The sequence below is a fragment of the Chelmon rostratus genome, chromosome 15 (genome assembly GCF_017976325.1).
Source record: "Chelmon rostratus isolate fCheRos1 chromosome 15, fCheRos1.pri, whole genome shotgun sequence".
Classification (NCBI taxonomy): Eukaryota; Metazoa; Chordata; class Actinopteri; order Chaetodontiformes; family Chaetodontidae; genus Chelmon; species Chelmon rostratus.
In genome coordinates, this window is record NC_055672.1 from 25,632,379 (window position 1) to 25,655,448 (window position 23,070).

The following is a 23,070-nucleotide window of genomic DNA, read 5'->3' on the forward strand; positions in this document are numbered from 1 at the left end:
GTGTAGTCAGAAGGAGGAGAAAATGAATAAATGTACTCATAATAACAAAAACAATGAACAGAAAAGAAAAGATTATAAAGAGAAACATATATATAACATATATACAATCAATCATGCAAGCAACATGTGCAAATCATGTTTGGTTGTTTCCAGCTCTTCTGGCAGAAGGATATGTTGTAGTACTGTTGTACTGAAGAAGTCCAGGATCCTACTGTTTCTGCCCTTTTTTCCACTTGAGTCCAGAATTTTTCAAGTTTCATATATACTCTGCTATTTATTATCATACTGTCATTTATTTACTTATGACGTTGTTGTAAGGTCATTGTTGCAAATTTTACTGATTGCTCCACTGTAATGAGCCATCATATTGGAAACCTTCAGGATTCTAATCAATACACAAGTCTAAATTCTATCTATATAATCCACTAAAAAATAGGATTTAATTTCTTTTTATCTTTGGTTAACCTGATAAATAAAAGTCTTAACAAATCTATAGTGTACCTGCAGCAAATAAGAGACTTTAATAACAGTGCAATTTTTGCCATGGGACAAGAATGGTAAACACTCCACCTGCAGCACAATGATCATAGTCCAGAAGACATAGAATCCAGCCAGAGCAGGAGACGTCTCCGTATCCACCACAAATATAGGGTCTTTGAAGTCCTTCACCCAGAGACCGTGACCTGAAAAACACCAAGACACCAGAAGATGCACTGTGAACAGCTACAGAATGAAGCTGGACAAGACTGAATCCCTTAGCCTCCGGAGCATTCGCTCGCATATTTGCACAGTCCTTTTGCTGACTAGACACAATGGTTTCAATGGAAATACTGGTTCTCCATTGGTCTGCATGTCAGCTAAGTATACACTGCAGTAACACTGCTGCTGTGTTGTGAAGTGACAGCTGTGTGGTGTCAGTCAGTGTTGGTACACACCTATTGAAGCAGTCAGACACATGGTGATGAGCAGGAGCACACACCACAGGATATCCGTGTTCAGACGCTTTTCCAGTTGGCTGCGCTTATACCTCGGCCCGCTGTTGTTCATCATGGCTTTAGTCTCATGACCTGAGTCACACAGCAAGAGAAGAACAGACCACAGCCGCATTAAACAGACCATCATACTGTAGGAAGGACATCAGCAAAACTGAAAAATGTGCAGGAGTTTACGTGATGTTATGTGATTAAGCTTCATCACTTCCATAGTATTATCCTTCAGTCAACATATTACATCATTTACAGATCCACCTTCAACTAATTTCAAATTCTGTTTATTTTTCTCTTGATTGTTTCTCAAAATCTTTTAAGGATACTGTCACACCTAAAACGTCTGGTTAAACTCTTCTGGTTCTGGTTTCAAACAAACGCTGGTGCATTTGCCCATATGGTTTAGTTTATTCAGGTGTGAAACCTGCCAATCAAATCCTGGCATGGACAACCAGAGCAAGTAATTCTAGCATCAGGATGTGGAAAAAGAAAGAAAAAAAAATGGGCATATAGATTTGAATCACATAAGCACCTGAATCCCAATTGTGAAATTTAGTCATAGAGGGGAGGTGTATGTGGGGTTGATTCAAAATAACAACAATGTGTAGTCATGCTAATGAAGGAACATGTCACCCAGTGCGACAGTGAGGCTCATTGTTGTGGTTTTTATAGTTGTGGGTGGAAAACTGAGCTCTATGGCACAGAGAAATAAGACATACCAGGCTTTGGATACATACACAATACTAGTTAGTAGGATACATCCATTGATGATTTGATATAGTATATTGCAAGACTTCCTGAATCTACATACGTGTGATCTGTTATTTGAATTAGGATGTCCCAGTTCCAGAGAAAGTTGATCGGGATCAACAATGTTAGGCTTGGTGAACCACAAAGGGAGCTACACTGAACTGAACTCCTTTGGGAAACATGTCCCAGCATCGCAATATCTGCTCACTTTCTGAGGGTACTATTATTCCATGTACGCTGCAAAATCTGCAGACCAAGGTCCAGCTGAGGCTGAAGGACAATGAGTTAAAGCAACTCAAAGCAACAGTAACATGGAGTGGAAAACATAACATGACTCTGTGGAAAACTGCCGCAGGAAGGAGAACAGAGACAAGACCTGCGGGGAGGAAATGAAAGATGATTTAACAAACCAACCAGGAATGAAAAAGAAAGGAAGAAAAGATTGTGGAGGTTTTTAAAAAGAAAGTATGAGGCTGTAGTTAAACTGGCTGCTCCTCCCTCCCTCCCTCACCTGTCTGCCCCTCACCTCCTTCATGCCCCTCCCTCATCTGTGTCCGCATTCTCGGCCCTGCTACCCACTCCCTGGTCTTTCTGCTTTGCTTGACCCCAGCTCATTCCTGTTGTCCTGCATTAAATAATGTCTGCACCCGGGTTCACCAGCTCAGCCCCTAACAAAACAGTTGAGCAATTTATCCCCCAGTACCTTTGTGCAGAGTCTCCAATCTAACCATGACGACGAGACTCAGGGAAGTCACTGAATGAAGACTGAGTCAGTGTCATGTTTACAGTGTACACCATACTCATATGGCCTCCATCCGTTTGCTAACAGTCTGTGCACAGAATGAGTTCATTGCTGGTGGTAGGGGTGGGTGCCTGCTCCAACTCACCTGACTGGTTTCACCTGTATTACCTTTACTCAGATGAGACGCAGGAGCTATCGCATTTTTTGTCGCACATGTTCTGATGATTGTGACAAAATTCCGTAAATCGAAACAAACCTACCATACAGGCTTTATATTTCCTTGTTCTCTCTCTGTCACTGTGACTGGCTGCTACATTAATGTGTTTAGAATGGCTGCCAAAGGGAAGCTGAAAGTTGAACTAGCTCTTCTTTGCTGTATATATATTTGTTCGAAGAAAGACTGAAGCAAAAGACAGACATTCCAGAAATGAAATGGCTAAGACCAGAAGATGAAATCTCACTCAAACCCACAGACCCCTTCGACTACTGCTGACCTGTATCTGGGCATCTTATCTGAAGAATGACGAAACACACGTTCATGCAGATGTGAATGTATGCAGAACTGATTGCAATCGGAACGTGATCGGGTCAGCTGACCTCATCTGGAGTTGCACTGTGATCAGATCAGAACATCTGTACAGTGTGATCATATTCTGGAGGTAACTCCACCTCCCTCTACCTGCTCAAGCTGCTCATTTAGCAGCTACATAGAAGTCCCAGCTCTGCAAGTCCATACACCAATATCACTTGTCTTCCAGCTTTGCTTAGTTACTTTGCATATTTACACAGTAGGCATAATAAAAATAATATAAATTGCGTATTGCTATCAGGTGCAACTGCAAAGGCCCATGTTCACATGATTTTATCCAGATACAGATCACAATTTTATGTGAAGTGGAAATCAAGATTATAATGCAAGAAAGTTTACAGGGTGTAAAGGCAGTGGACAAGGCTTTTTATAATTCAGTCTTGTTTAATAGCACTTTTTGATAGCATAATGTACATTTTGATATGTCATAGCAGTAAAGGCCCTGAATACGATATCACTGACATGGCTTTGTGAGACCCTGATACAATGGAGCTTTCCATCAAAAAACAGCAAAAATGTCTAGTTAAAAAACAAACAATTAAATAAACCCTCTTTCAGAAAAAAATATTAAACAGAAGCTGTAATTGGACAGGTAGGAGAGGGTGTGAGATTCTCTTTCGTACCTGTAGCTCTGCACATTCAGTCAAGACCAAGGAAAAACATGATCTTTTGTTGCCTTTGTGATTCATGTTCACACTGACTCATTACAAAGCCAAGCATGAAGTCATATGGACTAACAGTTAACTTATTCACTGGACAGTTCTGGTGAGGTCATGCTGCATCTGTCTACAGTACATGGACCAACATGGAGAACTCACATTCCGGTGACTGATGGCAGATTAGACCAGCACTCGCCTGATGTGTTTCATTACCTTCTCTAGTATCAGAACGCTCCAAGATAAAACTAATTATGAGAATTGTTAATTCAGACTGTTACTGTGAGTATAGCTATTGTGTGGTCACTTACACAACTGTGTTTGATCTGCTTTACACTTATTGATTAATCAGGAAAAATCCTTGCACTCACACGCTGATGTGCAAACATGTTACCATGGTTACCAAAACGATCTGAGGAAATTGCTTATACAGATCAGCTCGCACTTTCTTGATTCATCATCATAATATGAAACAGCTGTTTAGCCACTAACGTAATAATAAAATCCCACTTATGTCACATCACACCGTCCCGTGGTTGGTCTGCTTTGTTTTCACACCAAAACTTGGAACCAGAACATGACCCACCTTTTCAGGTGGTCTGTTTGCTTTAGTCCACCATTGACAGCTTTCACCCTAAATGAACCACACTAAATGGCAAAACCATCAGATATCATCTGAACTGAACCAACGCACTACAAAGCTGAGATCAGGCTGAATGCAAAGCAAATCAAGGGGCTCAACTGCACATGAACACAACACAAAGATTGAAGTGGACGTGAAAGTGAGACAAAGATATGCCTACACAAGCTGACTCCTATTCATAGAGGAACAGAGAGAAGTGGATACACAGTCATTACATTGGCTGTTTATTGTGGATGGACAAACAGTCCAGGGGGGCCAAAAGTGGGTCAAACATTGTGTTTTATTTTATAACACCTGCAGGATTTCGAACATAAAAAACAAACTATGTCTTTCAAGTATGTGATTGAAAATGCTGCTGTGCTCTTACCAGCGTAGACCACGATGCCCACTACAGTCTCAGTGTTGCGGATGGTGCAGCTCCTCAGCAGGAGGTTGCTGTTATGGAGGCCAACACGAAGCCCACTGGGGTGCTCTCTGTGGAACGACACGCAGACACAACAGGCCGAAGCTAAAGCTTAGCTGCTCTACAAGATCCAGTTTTACTTAGGAGACAACTTTAAGTGTGTTTGAGGCAGTATAATGGTTTGAAGCAGGATTTACCACACTGTTTTGTGGATGTGGAAGTGCAGGGGCATTTGCCACAAATGTTCTTTTATTTTGATATTAAGACATTATAAATATGAGACCTGCATATTTAGCTTTCTGAATAGACAAAATACTTAAAAAGGCTATTAAAAATGATTAGCATCTTTTGTTGTTTTTGTTGTTCTACAGTGTGACCCCATCATTTAGCAGCAGTCACTCTGGGACCATCTGATGGCAACTTTTTCTTGAATACCTTGCTAAATGACATAATTGATAAAGATATAGCAAGGCAGCAGCCACAAAACAGCACAGAGTGCACATTACAGAGGTTAATTATACAGGCTAATATGTATGCTGCAAAGATGGTAACACTGATCCTGTAAATGAATCTCACGGCACTGTGTACTCAAGTGAACAGAGGCAGGTGTGTTTGGCCACTGTAAGATGAAAAGGAACTCACATGTAACCTCTGAACCTGCTGAGGTCATCGTTGGGGTTCTCACACTCAATGCGACTGTGGAAGTTCTCCATGGTCACGTCTCCTCCCTGGAAAAGACAAACATACAACCAAACATGCAGAAAAATACGAATGCAGATTAACACACATGCCATCATACAAACCACAACTGGAGGCCACTCCAGTTCTTTACAGTGATTTTTACTGCAGAGTCAAGATGTTGGACTTAAACATGTTTATCGTGGTGTCAATTGAAAAAAGTAATATAATAGCTCCTCCATTAATGTGAATGAGGTGTTCAACACGGTCGAAAACAACACCACAATAAAGTCCAGCCTCAAAAGTGACAATAACCACATATATCACTAAATAATAAATTCAACTCTGAATGAATTCAACTCTGGGACTGCGAATTTCCCAGACCTCTGTAGCCCACACCTCATCTCTGCTTATGCTACTAGCATAACACACAGCAATCCAGCTGTTACATTTTAAGTTGATTAGTTGTTTAGGCCTGGCTCCTAAATACACTTCTGATTTATTGACCTATGTGCCGTCTCGACCATTAAGATCCGTGGATGGAGCCCTGCTGGTTCCTGCCAGGTCACGGTTTGTGATCGGGCTTTTGACACACTAATTCTCTAGCTTTCTTTAAATCTCTTCTTAAAACTTCTCTTTTAGTGAAAGCTTTTGAAAATATTTGATATATATTTAATTTCTACTGTTTTTATTCCGTCTTATTTGATCTTATTCACTTCATTTCATTGTCTTTACTTCCTCTGTGCTCATGTGCACGGCCTGTTTCATTTTTTCTGCATTATCTGGTTTTAATTTCTTTTGTAAAACACTTCTTGTTAAGAAAAGTGCTGTATAAATAAAGCTTATTAAGATTATTATAACTGCCGGCAGCTGAGTTGCATTGTTTTTGACAAAAAATGTGTGAAATAAAAAAAGATAATATCTCTGGTTCTGAAGAAGTCTTTGGTAGCTGTAATTGTTCCTCCTGGCCTTCCTTACTGCAAAGAAAGCCCTTTAAATGTTCCATCTGCTCCTAGAACATAATCAGGTCTACAGCAACTTCCTGCCTCTCATAGTTGCTCTCACTCTCTAGTTAACATTTCTTCATTGCATGTTTCCTGCAACTAAACCTATTTCTCATCTCCCTGCAGTCCCGTCTGATGTGTGGATCTACTGTGGATCCTGGCTTCGGCCCCTTCATCTCATCTGGCCCGGTTCATGTCCCATTCCCTTTGCACAGCAATAAATTACCTTCTCCTGCATGACTCCTTGTCTGTGTCTGCACCTGGGTTCACTAGCTTATCCCCTTAACATCTAAAAACAAGTGACGGTGATAATTTAACTACTTTAGCAGGCCGAGTTAGACAAGTCATAAGACATGTTTAAAGATAGCCTTTCTATTCCCTCTTTGTCCCTCGGCCGTGTTGTTTAATCCCAGTGGTGCCTTGTTTAAAGGTGAATAACAGTATCCAATTGAGTTCTTGATGGAGATGTTTCCCAGTACCACCTTGTTGTTTGTGGGGGAAGATAAGTTCATATCCTGACATATCTAGGTAGCTTTTGCTTTTTGTCTAGCTCCAGGACTTTCATATCACCTGTATGTGTTACATTAAGCTTTGTTCCTCATAAACCAATCTGCAGGGGAACTTCAGCATTTAAAGTTAATTGTGTTGCAGAACAAGTGGTTTTATCTTTTTTCCTAATTGTTTTACCACTAAGGATGGTTGAAAATATTGCTGTTTGTTGTAAAATTGTTTGGTAAAAGAACTACATTTAAGGAAAGATAGTAATAAATTAAATGTAATAAATTACAATGTAAAAAAATTGTAAAAAGTGAGCATTCAGAACTTTTTTGAGTCCTTTGGAAGCAGAAACCTAGTCTATAGCTGTATTAATGCACACATAGTGAATGGAAACAACAGCAAAGGGTGAACAGCTATTGATTTGCTCTAGGAGCCATTAATTTAAGCAAAGACACATTTTACACGTCATGCCTTACCATCACTGGGAGGTCTAAAACCACCTGTCTCTGTTTCAGGTTGGTCTCTCCGTCGAGATTGGCAGTCTCAATATAACAAACCCCATGAGGGTCAGAGGAATACAGCAGCAGCATGTCAGCAGGGATGATTTCATTGCAGGACAGACGGACAAAGTCTCCAACTCGCACATCCTTCCAGCACTGGTCAACGTAGGCGTTCTGCTTGCTGTGGGACAATACGAGCAGACACAGAAGAGAGCAGATTAAAAACATCTTGATGAGCAGAGACAACTGAATATTTGATGAATTTGGTGAACAAGAGGTTACACAGTGAATTAACACAATGAAAAGAGTAGAGTGGGTCAGTACTGTGAGACCTTCTAGCAATAGACACTTTTTGAAGACTTTTAGGACAAAGTGCAGAAAGATCCCTGGCAGCGGTACTTAAGTACAATTTTGAGGTACTGGTACTTTAAGGGTCTCTCTTCTTGGTACCAGTAAGAGTTTTGCTGCTAAATTTTGAACTAGCTACAGCAAAATCAGGGTAGTCTGTATTTTCAGAGGGGAATAGCACCAGCATATCAGAACAAAATATTGGAATATGAACGAGTTTCGCCGCAGATTATGCGTTATAGAGAGGCTGCGCATGGATGCCCCGAGTACTCGCATTATACGGATATACGCGCCGCTCCTCTGGGGCTAATTTCTTCAAAACGACTCCAAATGCCACCAAAGTTGTCTGGGTGAGTAAATGGCCGTATTTAATGCTACAAATAAGGTCTAGGTTGTAAAAAACGAAAGTTAACCTTTAAGTCATTCGATACCCTTGGCATCCTGAAACCTGAATGAAATTTGTCGGAAATGCTGTCTTGATCTTAAAGTTGTCAGAACTTTTTCCAGGGCCTTAGATTTTAGAATTTAGAATTTAATTAATTAATTTTAAGATTGGTTGGAAGATGGCTAGAAAGGGCAAGTATAGATTGTGTTTTTGATCAAATTAAAGTGTAGAGGGAAAATCTGTTGGCTAAATCTGGTATCACTGTTCACTGTGTATCATTCTCGTTATTAGAATGAGGAAACTGCAGAGAATAGCCCTACCTGTTTTATAATCCTGATCCTGATGCTGTGGCCTGATTACACATCTACATATAACATGGTGGTGTTCACAATAAGAGAAATGCAAAGGGGAGTGTGAGAAGTAGTTTGTACAGTAAAGAACTAAACCTAAGGACGTCTGTATGCTTTTTGTGTTGATCTAATGATTTAATCTCTTGGCACATGCCACTCAAATTCAAACATCACAGTCTACAATCTGCCTCCCATAAGGAACAACTTATTGATTATTTGCTGCAGCTGGTGACATTCAACAGTTTTAATCAGCTGGTGATAACACAGCATTCTTTTGCCCACAGAACACAATTTTGATATCACTTCTTTTTAATGCCCAACGATTTGAAGATCATCCATGTAAAGCAAATTTCAGGTTCATTCGGGTGAAAAGAATCAGAAAGACTACTGGAGGTGGACACAAGTGAAAGAAAGTGAATGATAAATACTGTTATTGCACAATATACAGTATATCAAGGCTGTACTGTCTGACCTTTAAGGTTTTGACGATGGTAACAGTGGCAGCCTTTAAAACTCGACAGTATATGTGAAATGAAGACTATGAAGGTGAAAGCTGCTGGGGGTATTTGTCAACGGAGTGCCTGAATTCTTTTTAAATGCTCAGAGGAAAAAACACCCCTTTGTGATTAATAGGCATTATTGTGCAATGTGAATACGGTCAGTGGTCCAACACCCTTTCCAAGCAATGACTGAAATACAGCAGGGCAGAATAACTGTCACTCTACATTTACGTACAGTGTGAGGTCATGTTCGTTTTGACTGCAATCGAAATGTAGCACAGATATAATGCTGCACAAACATATGCCAAACATTAGCACACAGTGATGGATTTCATGAAACAACAGTTACTGAGTGTTCTGACCAGCCTGTTGGTAAATAAAAAGTCCTGGAACGGGATATATTGATAATGTGTTGCTAGATCAGAAGCTTTCTATACAAGTGATGTGTTGAATATAGATCTGAGATGTCCTAAAAAAAGATTATGCACCATGTAAGACTACTGGGCAAAAGAAGAGAAGAGTTTTAACCACTGAGCAGGGTTTTGCAGCAGGGAAAGTTGTTGGGAAGTGTTTGTGAAGGGGAAATGCATGTTCAATTACGAGAAGTGACATACAATCCATTGTAAAATGTTCACTGATGAACTTCAGTTTTGTTGTCTAGCAACAACCTTAACGGAAGTCTTGACCGCAGTGTTTTGGACCACATTTGGCCACCAATTGTAAAGGAACATAAAAGACAGCGAATGTAATTATCTATATAACTAGTCTCAAGTAGTCTCAAAACAAGGTGTGTACATGATGCAAGCGCACAGATCCAGCCCTGAGTTTGACCCTCCCTATGCACTCACCACTGCTTAACACACGTGACTTTTGAGACTGGAGTAGACAGTGGCTGATGTCTGCCCTCCTTTGATTAGTCACTCTGTGTACTGCCAATGACGTTAGATTAGCTGTTTGGTTTGATCACTGACACGTTGGAAGACAGGCAGCTGTGAAGAAAGAATGGCTTTTGTTTTCAGGTTTTTATGTGTGCGGGTTTTGAGCCTCATTAAACACCAGAGTTGAGACATTTTGTAACTTCAGCTTGAAGGTTCAGTCTGTTCAGTCAGTTACTGTTAACGCTTTCACTTGTGCCAACTACAACTTTTAGAGAAAGATGAGAGTTCAGAAAATGGACCACAAAAGTGATCACAACAATGCGTCCCGAAACTAAAAATGAGATCAAATTTTTTTTATGTTGAGAATATACAGGTCCAAAAGAAAAAGATGTTGTTTGTTTTCATGTCAAATTGACTGAAAGCAACACCTAACCTACCTGCTGTAAACCTGGCACAGAAGCCTGTTGATCAAATGATCCGACTTAAACCTGCGGTAGTCTTCCCAGATATCCCTGACAGCCGTCACTGACAGCACCAGTATGATAGGAGCCAGAGCGATCTCTGGCTGGAAGGCTTCCACCACAGGAACAAAGTTGAGAGCAGCAAGGAAGATGAAGTAGACATTGGCAAATCGATGGAGCTGTTCAAACAGATTCTTGGGCAGGAAGGAGAGGACAGAATACTTTGTTGTCCGGATCTTGTTGTTTTTATACAACTTGAGGATTTGTCTCAGCTCCTCATCCTCTGTGAAAGACGGTGCCACTGTCCTCTTCTTTCGCTCAGGCTCCTTGGTAGAATGAAGACGGGACAGACATTCCAAGCTATACATGAGTCCACTGTGGATTCAGATTTGCCTGTCTCCACTCTACTCCACTTACTACCTGCAACTGTTCTCCAGGTGTAATTTTAGTTCCGCATTCATGGTGTCTGTGAACAGACCCTTCTGATGAAGAATCTTTTTCCCCTGTCCCTCCTCAGTAAAGGCATAGACATTGCAGGCGAGCTGAGAATGGGAGGGATGAGTGGATAGTTAACTACCTTATTGACGTAATTTATCGGCACTCCTCTAAAAGGCACTCATGCCGTAAACAGACTCAAAGTTCAAGTTTTACAACTGCTCAAAAGACAAACGGAGAAAGGAGGGTCACAGATAATATATAAATATATGATCTGCACAGCAGCAAACATTTATGATGAGGCAGAGGAGGCGGAGGGGGAAAAGAAATATTCCATCTGCTACTTTTACAGGAAACATAATGGCTGCCTGGATTACTGGCAACGTTATTTCCGGTCTTGGAAGTGTTTGGTTCTTCTAACACAGTCATAGAGAGGGTGGTCAGTGTGGAACACAATACTGCATACACACCTTGGACAAGGTGTTTCCAAACTTTTGACTGGTAGTGTATGTCAAAAATGAAATGTTGAAATACTTTCCTCTCACATTCCTGTTGAAGTCTCTTATGTTAGCTGCACTGGTCCGTGTGAGCTTATGGAGCTTCTCAAGTCCAAAAACATTGGAGCACTTTTTCCATTCATCACCAATTTTTGTAAATCTGCAGATATTGGAAATCTACACAGTTACTTCCCGGGAGAAAAATATCCCTGCAGTGAATTTAGTGATCAAACAGGAAAGTTTAAAAAACGTACTGTTGTTTATTGTGGGTGCTCCAGTGCTCTGCATTGTGGGACATGTTAGGCAAGATAGACTGGTCAAATGCAAACTGGAGATATTTGCTGAATCAGTACGATGTGTGGGTACTTTTGGCATCCTGCAGATTTCACTTTTGTGTGCTTACTACATACTACATGCTACATTTTGGCCAAATCAGGATGTACTGTTAGGATAGTAGGCGGTTTCGAATACAGCTGAAGTCACACTGAGCACACTCTCGCATATTGTTTGATGTTGACAGACCAAGTAAAGCTAGGACAATGTAAAGTTGATATAAAAAACAGATTCACGCGTGTAAAGGTATGCAACATGGAATGGGGTGGGCTTTGCATTTGTTTTAATAGCTTCCTCATTTTTTTGTCATATGATGAAACAGAAAAAGAATCGCTGAATCTGTTGACTCTGTTCGATGGTTGAGTTGGTTGGAGAGCTCAGCAGGATGATGGTGGAAATGACGTTGGAGCAGGAGTCGGAGAACGAAGTTGAAAATGAAGACACGAGAGGATTTGAGAACAACAAGAGAAGGAGGAAGGAGAGTAGTTTGGAATAGCACAATCAGCCAATGAGCAAAGACGTTTATCTGGTGGTGAGGTCTGCAGTGACACAAATGGACGGGCTTTCTCAAGGATCCACATGAGGTTGAGAAGTTTGACGGTTTGACGGATTACAAAAAGTGAGTTGATCATCATCAAGCGTCTGTTAAAGAGACAGGGAGACAAAACCCTGAAGGTTCAGAAATTTGGACATAATAGCTTTGTGGAGTGTTTCCTACTCAGAGCACAGGGAAGAAGAAGCAGTGGCATGTGGCGTGCCACTGTCGGTGAAGGCTGATTTCACAGATGTTTTTTGAGGCAAGATGATTGACAAGGTTCTGAAAAGGGGGGACAGTACTTCAGTGTGTTTGACTTCTGAAGGGAAATTTTGGGTCCAATATGTTGCTATAGTATGTCAAAGTGAAAGAAAATCATTCTCAAGTCATAAAGGTGATGGTCCGCTCAAAGAAAAGATACAAAGCATTGGCATGGTCAACGTTTTTTTATATGGTACGTAAAGTCAAAATCAAAGGTATTCAAAGTTAGCCAAAATAGCTCAAGACTCCTTAACACTGGACACTGGGCTGTCTCACGTGTGATTAGGATCAGGTTCCTGTCAGGTAAACATGGTGGTTTGGTTAGATATGGTAAAAAGTAAACTCATCCTGTCCCATATCAGTGTGACTGAGACTCTTTCCCTGACACTGAGTGAGGTGCCTAAACAGAACCATAAAAACATTAATGATTACATTTCCTGAAACATTATAGAGACACAAATGAAAAGCATTATCAGTCAATGTTGTACAGACACGTTCAGGAAGAACAATCTGTGACACAGCAGATTCTGTAAATTCATTAAAAAACATTATTATTTTGATTTTAAAAAAACATAATCCAGGCTGCACCGACTTTCTTTGAAAACATATTTGCTGTTGCAATTAGTAGGATATGAATATGTCTTTGAGACAGGGTTGCTAAAAGGTCACAAGACAAGTCTCAGAAAAAAAGTGAATGAATCATTAGTTCAAATACCCAAACCAAGCGAGGAGGTCAAAAAACCATTTATGTAAAAAACTAAAAACAAAGCACACAGCACACCAGAGAGATTTTGTTTACAGACCACCTATATGATCAGGCAGATCCGATCATGATTACAATGCATTTACACTGCATTTTTCCTTTTCCAGATCATGTCCAGATACAGACCACATCTTGTTACCAGGTGTAAATGGGGTCGTAGTCTGAACCATCTGTTATCACCTAAAGGCTACTAGAGATCATCTATCTGTGGTTTAACTTAAGTTAACTGAGGTTCATGTCTGAAGCAGGGCTTGCACCTGAAACCTCACATTGTGGCATAGGAATACATTTTCATGGGAGAATTATCTAAGGTGCAGACTCTACTTTTCCATTTTTCACATGTACATCTGTCCAGCATCTAGTATTCATCATGTTTGGATGTGCATGCATTTGTGCTCTTTTTGCATGGTTTCAAACATCGCTTTGGCAGCTGCACAGGAAGGATTTAATTACACCCCAATTCCAAAAAAGTCTGATGCTGTGTAAAACAGAATGTGATACTTTGTTAATCCCTTTTGACATATTCTCAGTTAAAGACAGTATAAAAAGACAATATATTTCACCTCATCAATTTCATTAATTTTTGTAGATATCTGCTTTTTCTAAATTTGATGCAACACGTTTTAAACAACTTGGGACAGTAGCAACCAAAGACTGAGGATGGAGCGAGGACTACTTTGTGAACACATGATTAGATAAAGGAGATGAATACATGGGCTCAGGAACACTTTGTAAAACCACTGTCGGTAAACATAGTTTTGTTTGCGAATGCGAATCATACATGTAGTGAAGCCTTGCCAGATGTCACCATGCCTGATGTCACACTGCTGCTGTTTACATATATTAGCATAAGTCCCTCCTCCACCCTGACATCCAGCCGTGGGCTTTGAGTCTAACTTCCCCCTAGGCGAGATGCTGTACAGATTCTACATTTACATACACTCTATACCACTTGAGATGGCTGACTGAATTACCATGGACCATGACTTGAATATTCTTCCATACCAGTTTATACCCCTAGTGCATCGTAGCCACGCATAAACTTGGCAGTTATCGAGCTGATGGAGGTTCACTCACCCACAGAACACTTGCACTACATGGCTGTTGACGTTCTTGTCGAACAAGTAGCGTCTGTAGTCTTCCAAGGCATCTTTGATGGCGATAACAGAGAGAACCACCAGCAAGGGTATCATGGTAATTTCCTTTTGGAAGGCCTCAAGAACAGGCACCCAGTTCAGTAAGGCCAGGAACAGGAAGTAGAGGTTGGCAACCCTACAAAGGAAGGGCCAGATCAGGACCAAATTAGCATGTACAAAAGAGGTTGTGAAAGTGCAACCAAGCGCTACCAGACCATTTCCAATGATGTACTACCAGACCTGTCATTCGGTTGGTCCACCACTCTGGTTTATGCTGAAATATCTCAAAAACAGTTGAATGGATAGCCACGAAACGTGTTACTTTCCAAAAACTAAAGATGACAATTAGCTGAGCTTGCACTTTCTACCCAAATAACCCAATATATACACGGTTCCCATAATCAGTTCTTGCCCATTTTATTTCATCTGAAAGAGACAAAGTCAGCTATTTTGTTTGCATTCAGAAGAACAGGTTGCTGAATCATTATAATGTACAGCATGTTGAAACCTGTTTGGTATAGGTGAACAATCACAGTGGAAACCAAACGGCTGCCTGGAAAAACACATTCAAACATGTAGAGTACTTAAGTCTTAAGAAAACAGTGAGTGGCTTTGTTAAGTATGTGCATGACATAATGTCTAAAACTTGTAGAAACACTGGTACTGTATGTAATTATTTCATTCATTTTGTTTTGTGCTACTTGCACAAGTAAAAATCTGACCTGTGGAACTGCTGGAACAGGTTCATGGGGATGAAAGTCAACAAGCTGTACTTGGTCGTGTGGATGGCATTGCCTTTATAGCCTTTGGAGATGGCTTCGAACTCCTGTTGGTGAGGCCCATGGCGGGCAAACACCGTTCTCCGCTTTCCACTGACTCTGTGTGAGGAGCTTTTGTTGGGCAGGCCATCAGGGGCAGAGTACCAGCCTTGCCCCGAGTTTCCCTCCAGCAACTGCCGACAGCGATGCTGCACCCAGTGGAGCCGCTCCATCTATGCGGCAGGCACTCTAGCTGAGCTTTGAGAGTTCACAATGTCTTCATCCTGCTGAGAGAACACCAGAAAACCATTTGTCTCTCCAGTTTGTTCTTATCTAGGCTGTCTGCTAGGTTCAGCATCAGCGTGGTGTTATTCTATATGTTTCTAATTGTCAACAAATAACAAATCCCATGAAAAGACCCAAATCAAAGATATGTTAATCTGGCTCTCAATAATTCAGATTCTACATCTGTTAGTGGTTTCATTTTTTTAAATGGCTTACATGTGCATGTGTTGGGGACTATTTTCAGCGGTGGATTATTCACAATTGGTGCTCTAGTGAGTGTTTGGGGGAACAGGACAGTGTATGTGGGACTACGTCAAAATAAATGTGACAGTGTGTGTGCTCATGGTAATGAAGGAACATGTCATCCGGCACAACAGTGTGACTCTGTGATGTGTTTTTCATAGTTTTGGACAACAGTGGAGCTCTAGGGTACATAGAAATAAGACATATCAGGCTTTAGATACACACAAAATGCATTCATTGTTGGTTTGGGTTTGCACATGGGATTTGATGAGAATAAGGAAAATACGGAAGATCACCAGATTTATCACTTAAATTAAGTGGACATCACAATGACACAATAGTGTATAATAATGTATACTGTATGTCACTCTCCTGTGAGTGTACATGACTGCCTGAGTACAAACAGATTGGAAAACAAAGCAGTGACAGTATAGGTTAATCATTACACTGCTAAAATCTATTACTCATTTCTGTATTAATGTCACTGCGTAATTATCCTTTATCAGTTAAGTTATATAGTGAATAACATGATATAAAGGCAATCTCAATTCAAAGTCCTCATAACACTGAAGGGGTGTTTGCTCATAAAGTTCTATTTTTATCTTTTCATTGGTAAGACACAATGCAAAAGGTGAACACTGGCAGACAAAACAAGTGAACGCATACACACTGACAAAATAAATACATCACTAAAACACTGTACATAACATCCCTAAGACAACATAATACTAAGAGTAATGACAACAGACTGTAGGGGCAGTGAAAGAGGTACGAGGTACTGTGGGCAAATGTGAAAGTGACTAAGTGTGAGTGTTAGTTTGAGTCTATGAAGAGAAACCAGGAGACGGGAGAAGAAGACAAACAGGAGGAGAATGAAAAAAAAAGATAAGCTTTATGGTAAATGGACTGCATTTATATAGCAATGTTCTAGTCCACCGTGATTGAGTATCTTGCCCAAGGACCCTTTGGCATGCAGACTTGAGAAGCCGGGGATCAAACCGCAGACCTTCCGATTAGTGGATAACTCGCTCTACCTCCTGAGCCATGGCCGCCCCCAAACACTATCAGAGGTTATCATTTGGTTCTTTGCTTATTTTTCCATTCATCTCAGCGCAATTTCTGCTCACCCCTGGCCACCTGGTGTCTCAGAGGCCTGACTGGGCCATTGCCGGCCATTCACCCAGATACAGTGTGTTTGATGAGAATGGGGGGAAGAAAACAAGAGACTACGTGCAGTGGACACAGACAGAGAGAAGAAAAGTAACTAAATGTATAATGTTGGTGCAAGCCTATGTCTATCTGTGTGTGTATGTGTGTGTGTCTGTCATCAGTGGAAAAATGACTGAAGGTAAACAAATAATTATTACAAATTATAAAGCAATAGGTTAAGAGATGATGATAGGGATGAAGCCCTACCTTCAGCATAAAGACATTAAAAAAAAAAAATGAATAAATATAATAACAGTAAAAAAAAAAAAAGGAAACACAAATGAACAGAACTCAGATGAACCTCCAGCTTCATACTGACAGAACAGAAGTCCTCTTTGCAGGCCTCATGAGACTCTCTGATAAGGTACAGCATTGTGTTGTTCCTCTTAGCAGCTAATGTGAAGCAAGCCTCAAAAACAGAGGAGTTTTGCTTGAACTTTGAGTGTTATAAAAAGGAAGTGGTGAAATCCTGATTTCACCAAATAAGAGCCATTGCCATAATCAAAGCTGCACTATCCCTTTAAGATGTGGAAAAAAATCATGAATGTGTTTTTGTCTCTTCCAAACTTTGTTATTCTACTTCAAGCCACCACCCTGAGTCGCTCTTCTGTGTCTCGGCTCCAGCTGGTCCAAAATGCGGCCGTTAGACTGACTAATACACAACGTGGGTCACACATTACACCAGTATTGGCTAATCTACACTGATTATCATTAGAGTGCAGAATTAATTTATTTCATTTTATTTTTTTTATGCAGTTGTGGCTCCCACCTTCTGAAACCCACTTACAAGAGGCATTTTTTGTAGAGCACATTGAACTGGACTTGCATGTCCAAATTCAAGTCAATGGGATTTACAGTGCCAGGGGCGTAGCCTTTCAAAACACTGAATTGTTGGGCCTTCATTACAGCACCACCATCTGGCTGATAGGGCTCATATTTCTTTGGAAGCACTTGGACATCATTTCCAGTTCACAGCAATTTGAGCCGTTGCAGCTCAAAAGTAATAATAAACCGGCACAAACATAATAGGGTCCTGTCCATGTGGTGCTTGAATCCCAGTATAATAAGAACAGACTGGCACAAACACAATAGGACTCTGCACCTTTGGGGCTTGAACCGTAACAATGTGCTGGTGGTGGACTGTTGCTTCAAGTACAAGTGTGACGATAAGAACGTTCCAGGAAACCCAGTTTGAGGGATACATGAGCTTAAAGGCTTAACAGATGCTGAAGATGGGCCTGGTTCAACCATGCACTTTTTACCGCAGAATCTTCATCGGCACTCTGCTGTGCCAACACAGTGGTCTCATCAAAGTGAACAGGATGTAGTGCCTACATCTAACACTGACCTTCGTTACCTAGCCTTGACCATACTTTAACCATAGTTGCCATAACCGTGATCTTTCACATTTGTTGCATATGACAAAACGATAAGGGAAGTAGAACTAATGAAATTAAGTGAAATAAAGGTCAGCACAATAGCATACCTACATGAATCAGATTCATTCAACTTAGTTTCACTTCATATTTTTCACTTCATATTTTCCCTCTGGTCATCAACGCCCCCAACACGCAGTGTAGCTGCATGTTGGTTAATTTGCATAAGCATTTGTTCAACTGTACGTGACAACCAAATGTAGATTTATAGAAGTGTCCAAAAGTCTCACAAAAATGTTTTCATTTGCTCTTTGTTATTTTTAATTGACTATGATAGTAGTTGACAGAACAGCTGCAAAAAGCACGACAGAAATACAGAATACAAAGCGAGACATTAATGAAGCTACTCAGAACAAAAAGGAGCTCCTGTGTAATGTTTTAGAAGTTTTCTTGGATACTGAACATCTTCAACTCTTTCAATTCTAATGGTGGGTGCTTCACTGCAAAACTGCATAATGAAGAGAGTCCAAACCCACAAAACATTAGAAATGCATTAATGGCTTTTTTCCCCTTGTTCCAGTCCCCACTTGGAGACACTAAGCTGACATTTAAGTTCATCTAATAGCTAATGTTTGCTTATTACACATCCTGCACACACAGAATAACATTAGCATTCACTCAGTAGTGTTTGTGTCCACCTGATGAATGTATGTTCTCATTTAAGCTCTGGCTTGGTCTCAGTCTCAAACAGAGAAAAAAATCTGGCTCATTAGCTGCTAAATACTGCTGCTAGAAACCAGGTTGATGAGAATGAAAACAATGAGCTAAAAGAGGCTGAATAGCTGAGGAAACAGAACTGAATGTAACTGCACAGTTGGTCATAATTCTCTCTGGGCTCATCACTTAGAGTGACACCTTTCACATTACACATAGTCACTGATACATCGTTATGAAAATAGATCAGTGTAGCTTTAAATCTGGGTCAAGATACTGGAGGGTGCCTGACAATATTTTGGATAAGTGCATTATTTTAAACCTCCTACATACCACTAGTCCACCAACACCCATCTGTGGCTGTGTAGGGTCTTTAAAAATTACTAATGGGGCCAGATGGATGAGGATACCAGATCTGAAATTAACTATGGAGAAATTTGTGTTAAATTCTGCATAAATCTCGTAGAATCTGCCCATGTGTGATTGGTTGTATACTTTTAAACATGGTGATTGGTTTTATACTTTTAAACATGGACTTTCTTTGAAGCTCACACAGGTCTGCCGACTACTGCATCGGCACAATAAGAATGTAAGGATTTTTACAATATGCTGTCATGCAGTACATTACTCCAGCTCCTCTCTGGATTGGAAATAGAGCACAGTACACACAATACTGCTTGGAATCCCAAAGATTTGTGACATTACAGTAACCTCTGACAGAGCTTTGTGACATGCCTAACCTGCTAACCATCATTCCCAACACGTTGGTGAGATAAAAACTGACAACTGAAGCTAATGAACATGCAGTGCCTTCTTTTATAATATCACAGTAAACATAAGAGCCAGGCCTGTAACAGCAAAAATACAGGAGCTGATGATGGCTTCACCCACACAGACGGATGTAATTCTCTGCTTTATCTCCCAACAATATCACGATATTCCAAGATCACAATACTATGCCTGCCCCTGCCTTCTGAAAACAACTGGTATCAAATGTGCTCTACAGGCCTGGAAGTTTGAGTATTTAATCTTTAAGGCCTCAAATCATGAATCAACACCAGGATATAATTTCAAATATGTTAAAAACCTCTCAAACTTGCACAGATTTTACTGAACAAATGGGGTGCACACTCTAGGGCAGGTGTCTACATTTGTCAAAGGCCAGATGTTTTTCTAAGCAGGCACTTATAAAATATATTATATTAAATATTAAATTCATCTAGGTCTAATTACTCTATTACTTCAATATTGTAATATCTAAAACTACAATATGATCAATACTTCCTTACAAAATTAATGTCATTTTTATTTGCCTTTATTTGTTAGTGCAGATAGACTCAATACAAAACCCAGAGTTCAACAAAAAACTCATCGGGATCCCAGGAAGCAAACAAAAACGCTCAGTTTGAAACTCCAAACAAGAGTTGGCCAACATTACTCAACTCAAGAGATGCCGCTTGCTTAAATAAACAAGCTGAGTGATTCTCCAACATCTCTGGATTTACCGCCTGTATTCCAGCCAGGGCACTGCTGTCGGCTTCAGGGAATATCCAGCCTGGGAGTCGGTTGCTTTGATGGAGGGCTCGCAGAGGAGAGGGGATGGAGTTGGAGAATAATTCACATCTATAGAATGGGTGAATTATGAATCACAGATGTTTTGGCTCATTGTCAGCAGTTGGCAAACCAAGCTAATCATCAATCAGTCTCAAGACGGACTGGGCCTCTTCCTCTGGTGAGTAATGTCAGATGCAAGCACTCTCTGAATTCATTAACACTAGTGCGGGCTGGATGGGAAGCTTTGGCGGTCAGATGCGGCCTGCTGGTTGAGGAGTACTGCTGTAGGGGAAGTGAACTTCAGAAAGTCCCAGGCTTCGCTGTGCATGGCATCTTCATTACAGTAAATCCTATACTTCCTAATAATATCTACTTCTTAACATGGTTTTGGAAAAGTGAAACTAACATTTGACTTTAATTCAATCAAACAGAACAACAAAAGTGTTAACCACACACTGCAATAAAAAAACCCAGCACTTCTTATGTGCAGCTCTGCAAGTATTACCATTTCATTTAAACATGTAGATTAAATTATTAGGTACAAGGTGAAGCCGGCTGTTGAAAGTGTTCACAACAGAGAAACTCCAGAAACATTAAGACCACTGAAACTCATCTCCACTGTTTTAATCATTAATCTTAGTCATTCTGAATCTTTGGTCTTCTGGACTGAAGTGTCCCAGTAATTTGTTGATAGTTAACTAAGTATAACTGTTAAATAACTGGAATAATTTAACTAACAATTCTGAGTGCTTTATGTTGCAGTGACTTACTGTGCTGCATACTGACTCCTGCAACCCCTGAAGGTCCCCAGACTTCAATTTCAGAGATACTGCCATAATGATGTCGCATTACTTTTACCTATATGATATCTAGTTCATTTGACTGGTCAGATCAATTAACTGCAATTGGCATCAAGCCTCCACTCTTCTGGTTTCCAGCTTTCCACCAGATGTTAAACTATAAGGCCTGGTTCACAGTCAGTGCTCCAGTTCACCCCAAAAGTTTTGAATGAGATTGAGGTCAAGGCTCTGTACAGGCCAGTCAACTACTTCCACAACAAACTGCGAAAATTTAGCTGGCATTGGGCATGGGGGTACTGTCATGCTCAAACAGGAAAGGGACAAACACAAAGTGCTGAGACAAAGTTGAAATATCACTATTGTCAAAACCAAAGTCCACATCTGGACCAGGCCCATAGCTCAGGGATCGTCAACTGCTGGCCTATGTGCCAAATCCAAGCTACAGAATATTAACAATTCAGAAAATGCATGTATCGAACGTCAATCACTAGGGGAAGAGGCCCAGTACAATGATTGCTGATTACTTACAACCCCTGGCAATTACCTAGAAAGCCCATAATTCATAAACATAGTTCACCCATTCTACAGAATTAGATTATTCTTCAACTCTATCATCTCTACTCCGTGGACCCACCATCAGTCCACCTGGTTCCCGAGCTGGCCATTCCCTGGAGCTGACAGAAGCACAGTGGCCGGACAGCAAAAACACTGCATTAGTTTTAGCAATATGTAAAATAAACCAGCAACAGTGTTTTATACTTGCATTCATACAGCCAAAAGCTACGTGTTTATGTTGGCCTTTGCTGTATCTTTCAGTATATGTGAAACTTGCTCATCCTTTATGTTCTCCTGACATCAGTGACCTCTTCATACCATCTCTTTCCATCTTGACTGCCTTTATGTTGAGCAATAACGGAGGATATATGGGGATTTATAACCACAGCACTAAACTTACATCACAGAGTTTGCACTAGAGCCTGGTACACCACGCCTGTTTATCCAACTTATCGAGACAGGTTACCTGACAGAGGCTGACAAGCCTTTCACCCTCTTCCTGCTACAAAGAAATAGTTGAAGCTAACACGATACATAGTAGAGGTACGCTACCACAATAACTGGCGTTTTAGCGCACATAGTTTCACCATGTAGGATGTACTTTTAAGCACCGACCAAATGAAGACTGAAAGTCATTTCTGTTCGCTACTTATCTGGCGCACAGCAGCCCACAGGGCTGTCAGCTGACACAATAGGCCACAGTGCATTGTTGCCGCATGTTGTTCATCAGTACTCTAATGAATGAACAAATCTCCGAGCTGCATTTACAGCATCCACGACAGAGACAGTGACAGACAACACTTACCCTGCTGTTTAGATCCGGACGCTGCCTGTTGTAACAACAGCCACTGTGTCGCTTCGGTCACATCACTGTTTCAGATCACCGTGAGACGGCAAGAGTACCTCCCAAACAACCACCCTCCACAACACCCCCGGCAGCGAGACCTTCCGTTTTCCCACCGAGAGACGCCCAACCTAATCCCAATGACAAAATGTTGGATTTCACTTTTGTATCATATCAACAATAATATATGCATAGTTCAAAACGATCCAATTAAATATAGGCATTATTGGGCCTTGCATTGTATTCGGCGTCAAAGTAGTTCATTGTTTACATTTTGAAAATATTATTTTAGGCATTTACAGTTGGTTCACTCTGTCTGTTGCCTCCTTGCCTACGATCAAGGTCACACTAACTTAGTAGATCTTTAAATGGAGTTTGGTGTTCCCCCATGTAATTCTATA

General features: G+C 40.6%; 1 protein-coding gene across 2 annotated transcripts in view; it reads right to left on the bottom strand.

Annotated features, from left to right (window-relative positions):
* The window catches only part of atp10d (ATPase phospholipid transporting 10D), a 41,146-nt gene extending 18,423 nt beyond the window's left edge, over positions 1–22,723 (bottom strand). The window contains exons 1-8 of one of the 2 annotated variants that reach the window (XM_041954414.1): positions 22,631–22,723; positions 15,054–15,373; positions 14,273–14,467; positions 7,426–7,630; positions 5,412–5,497; positions 4,734–4,840; positions 936–1,067; positions 571–683 (exon numbers count right to left, since the gene is read on the bottom strand). In XM_041954414.1, coding sequence (XP_041810348.1) covers positions 571–683; positions 936–1,067; positions 4,734–4,840; positions 5,412–5,497; positions 7,426–7,630; positions 14,273–14,467; positions 15,054–15,322 — 1,107 coding nt within the window. In that variant the 5' untranslated portion in view covers positions 15,323–15,373; positions 22,631–22,723. Of the gene's footprint in view, positions 1–570; positions 684–935; positions 1,068–4,733; positions 4,841–5,411; positions 5,498–7,425; positions 7,631–14,272; positions 14,468–15,053; positions 15,377–22,630 lie in introns of both variants that reach the window. The other variant, XM_041954413.1, reaches the window with a different exon arrangement.
* Between the last annotated feature and the right edge of the window lie 347 nt (positions 22,724–23,070).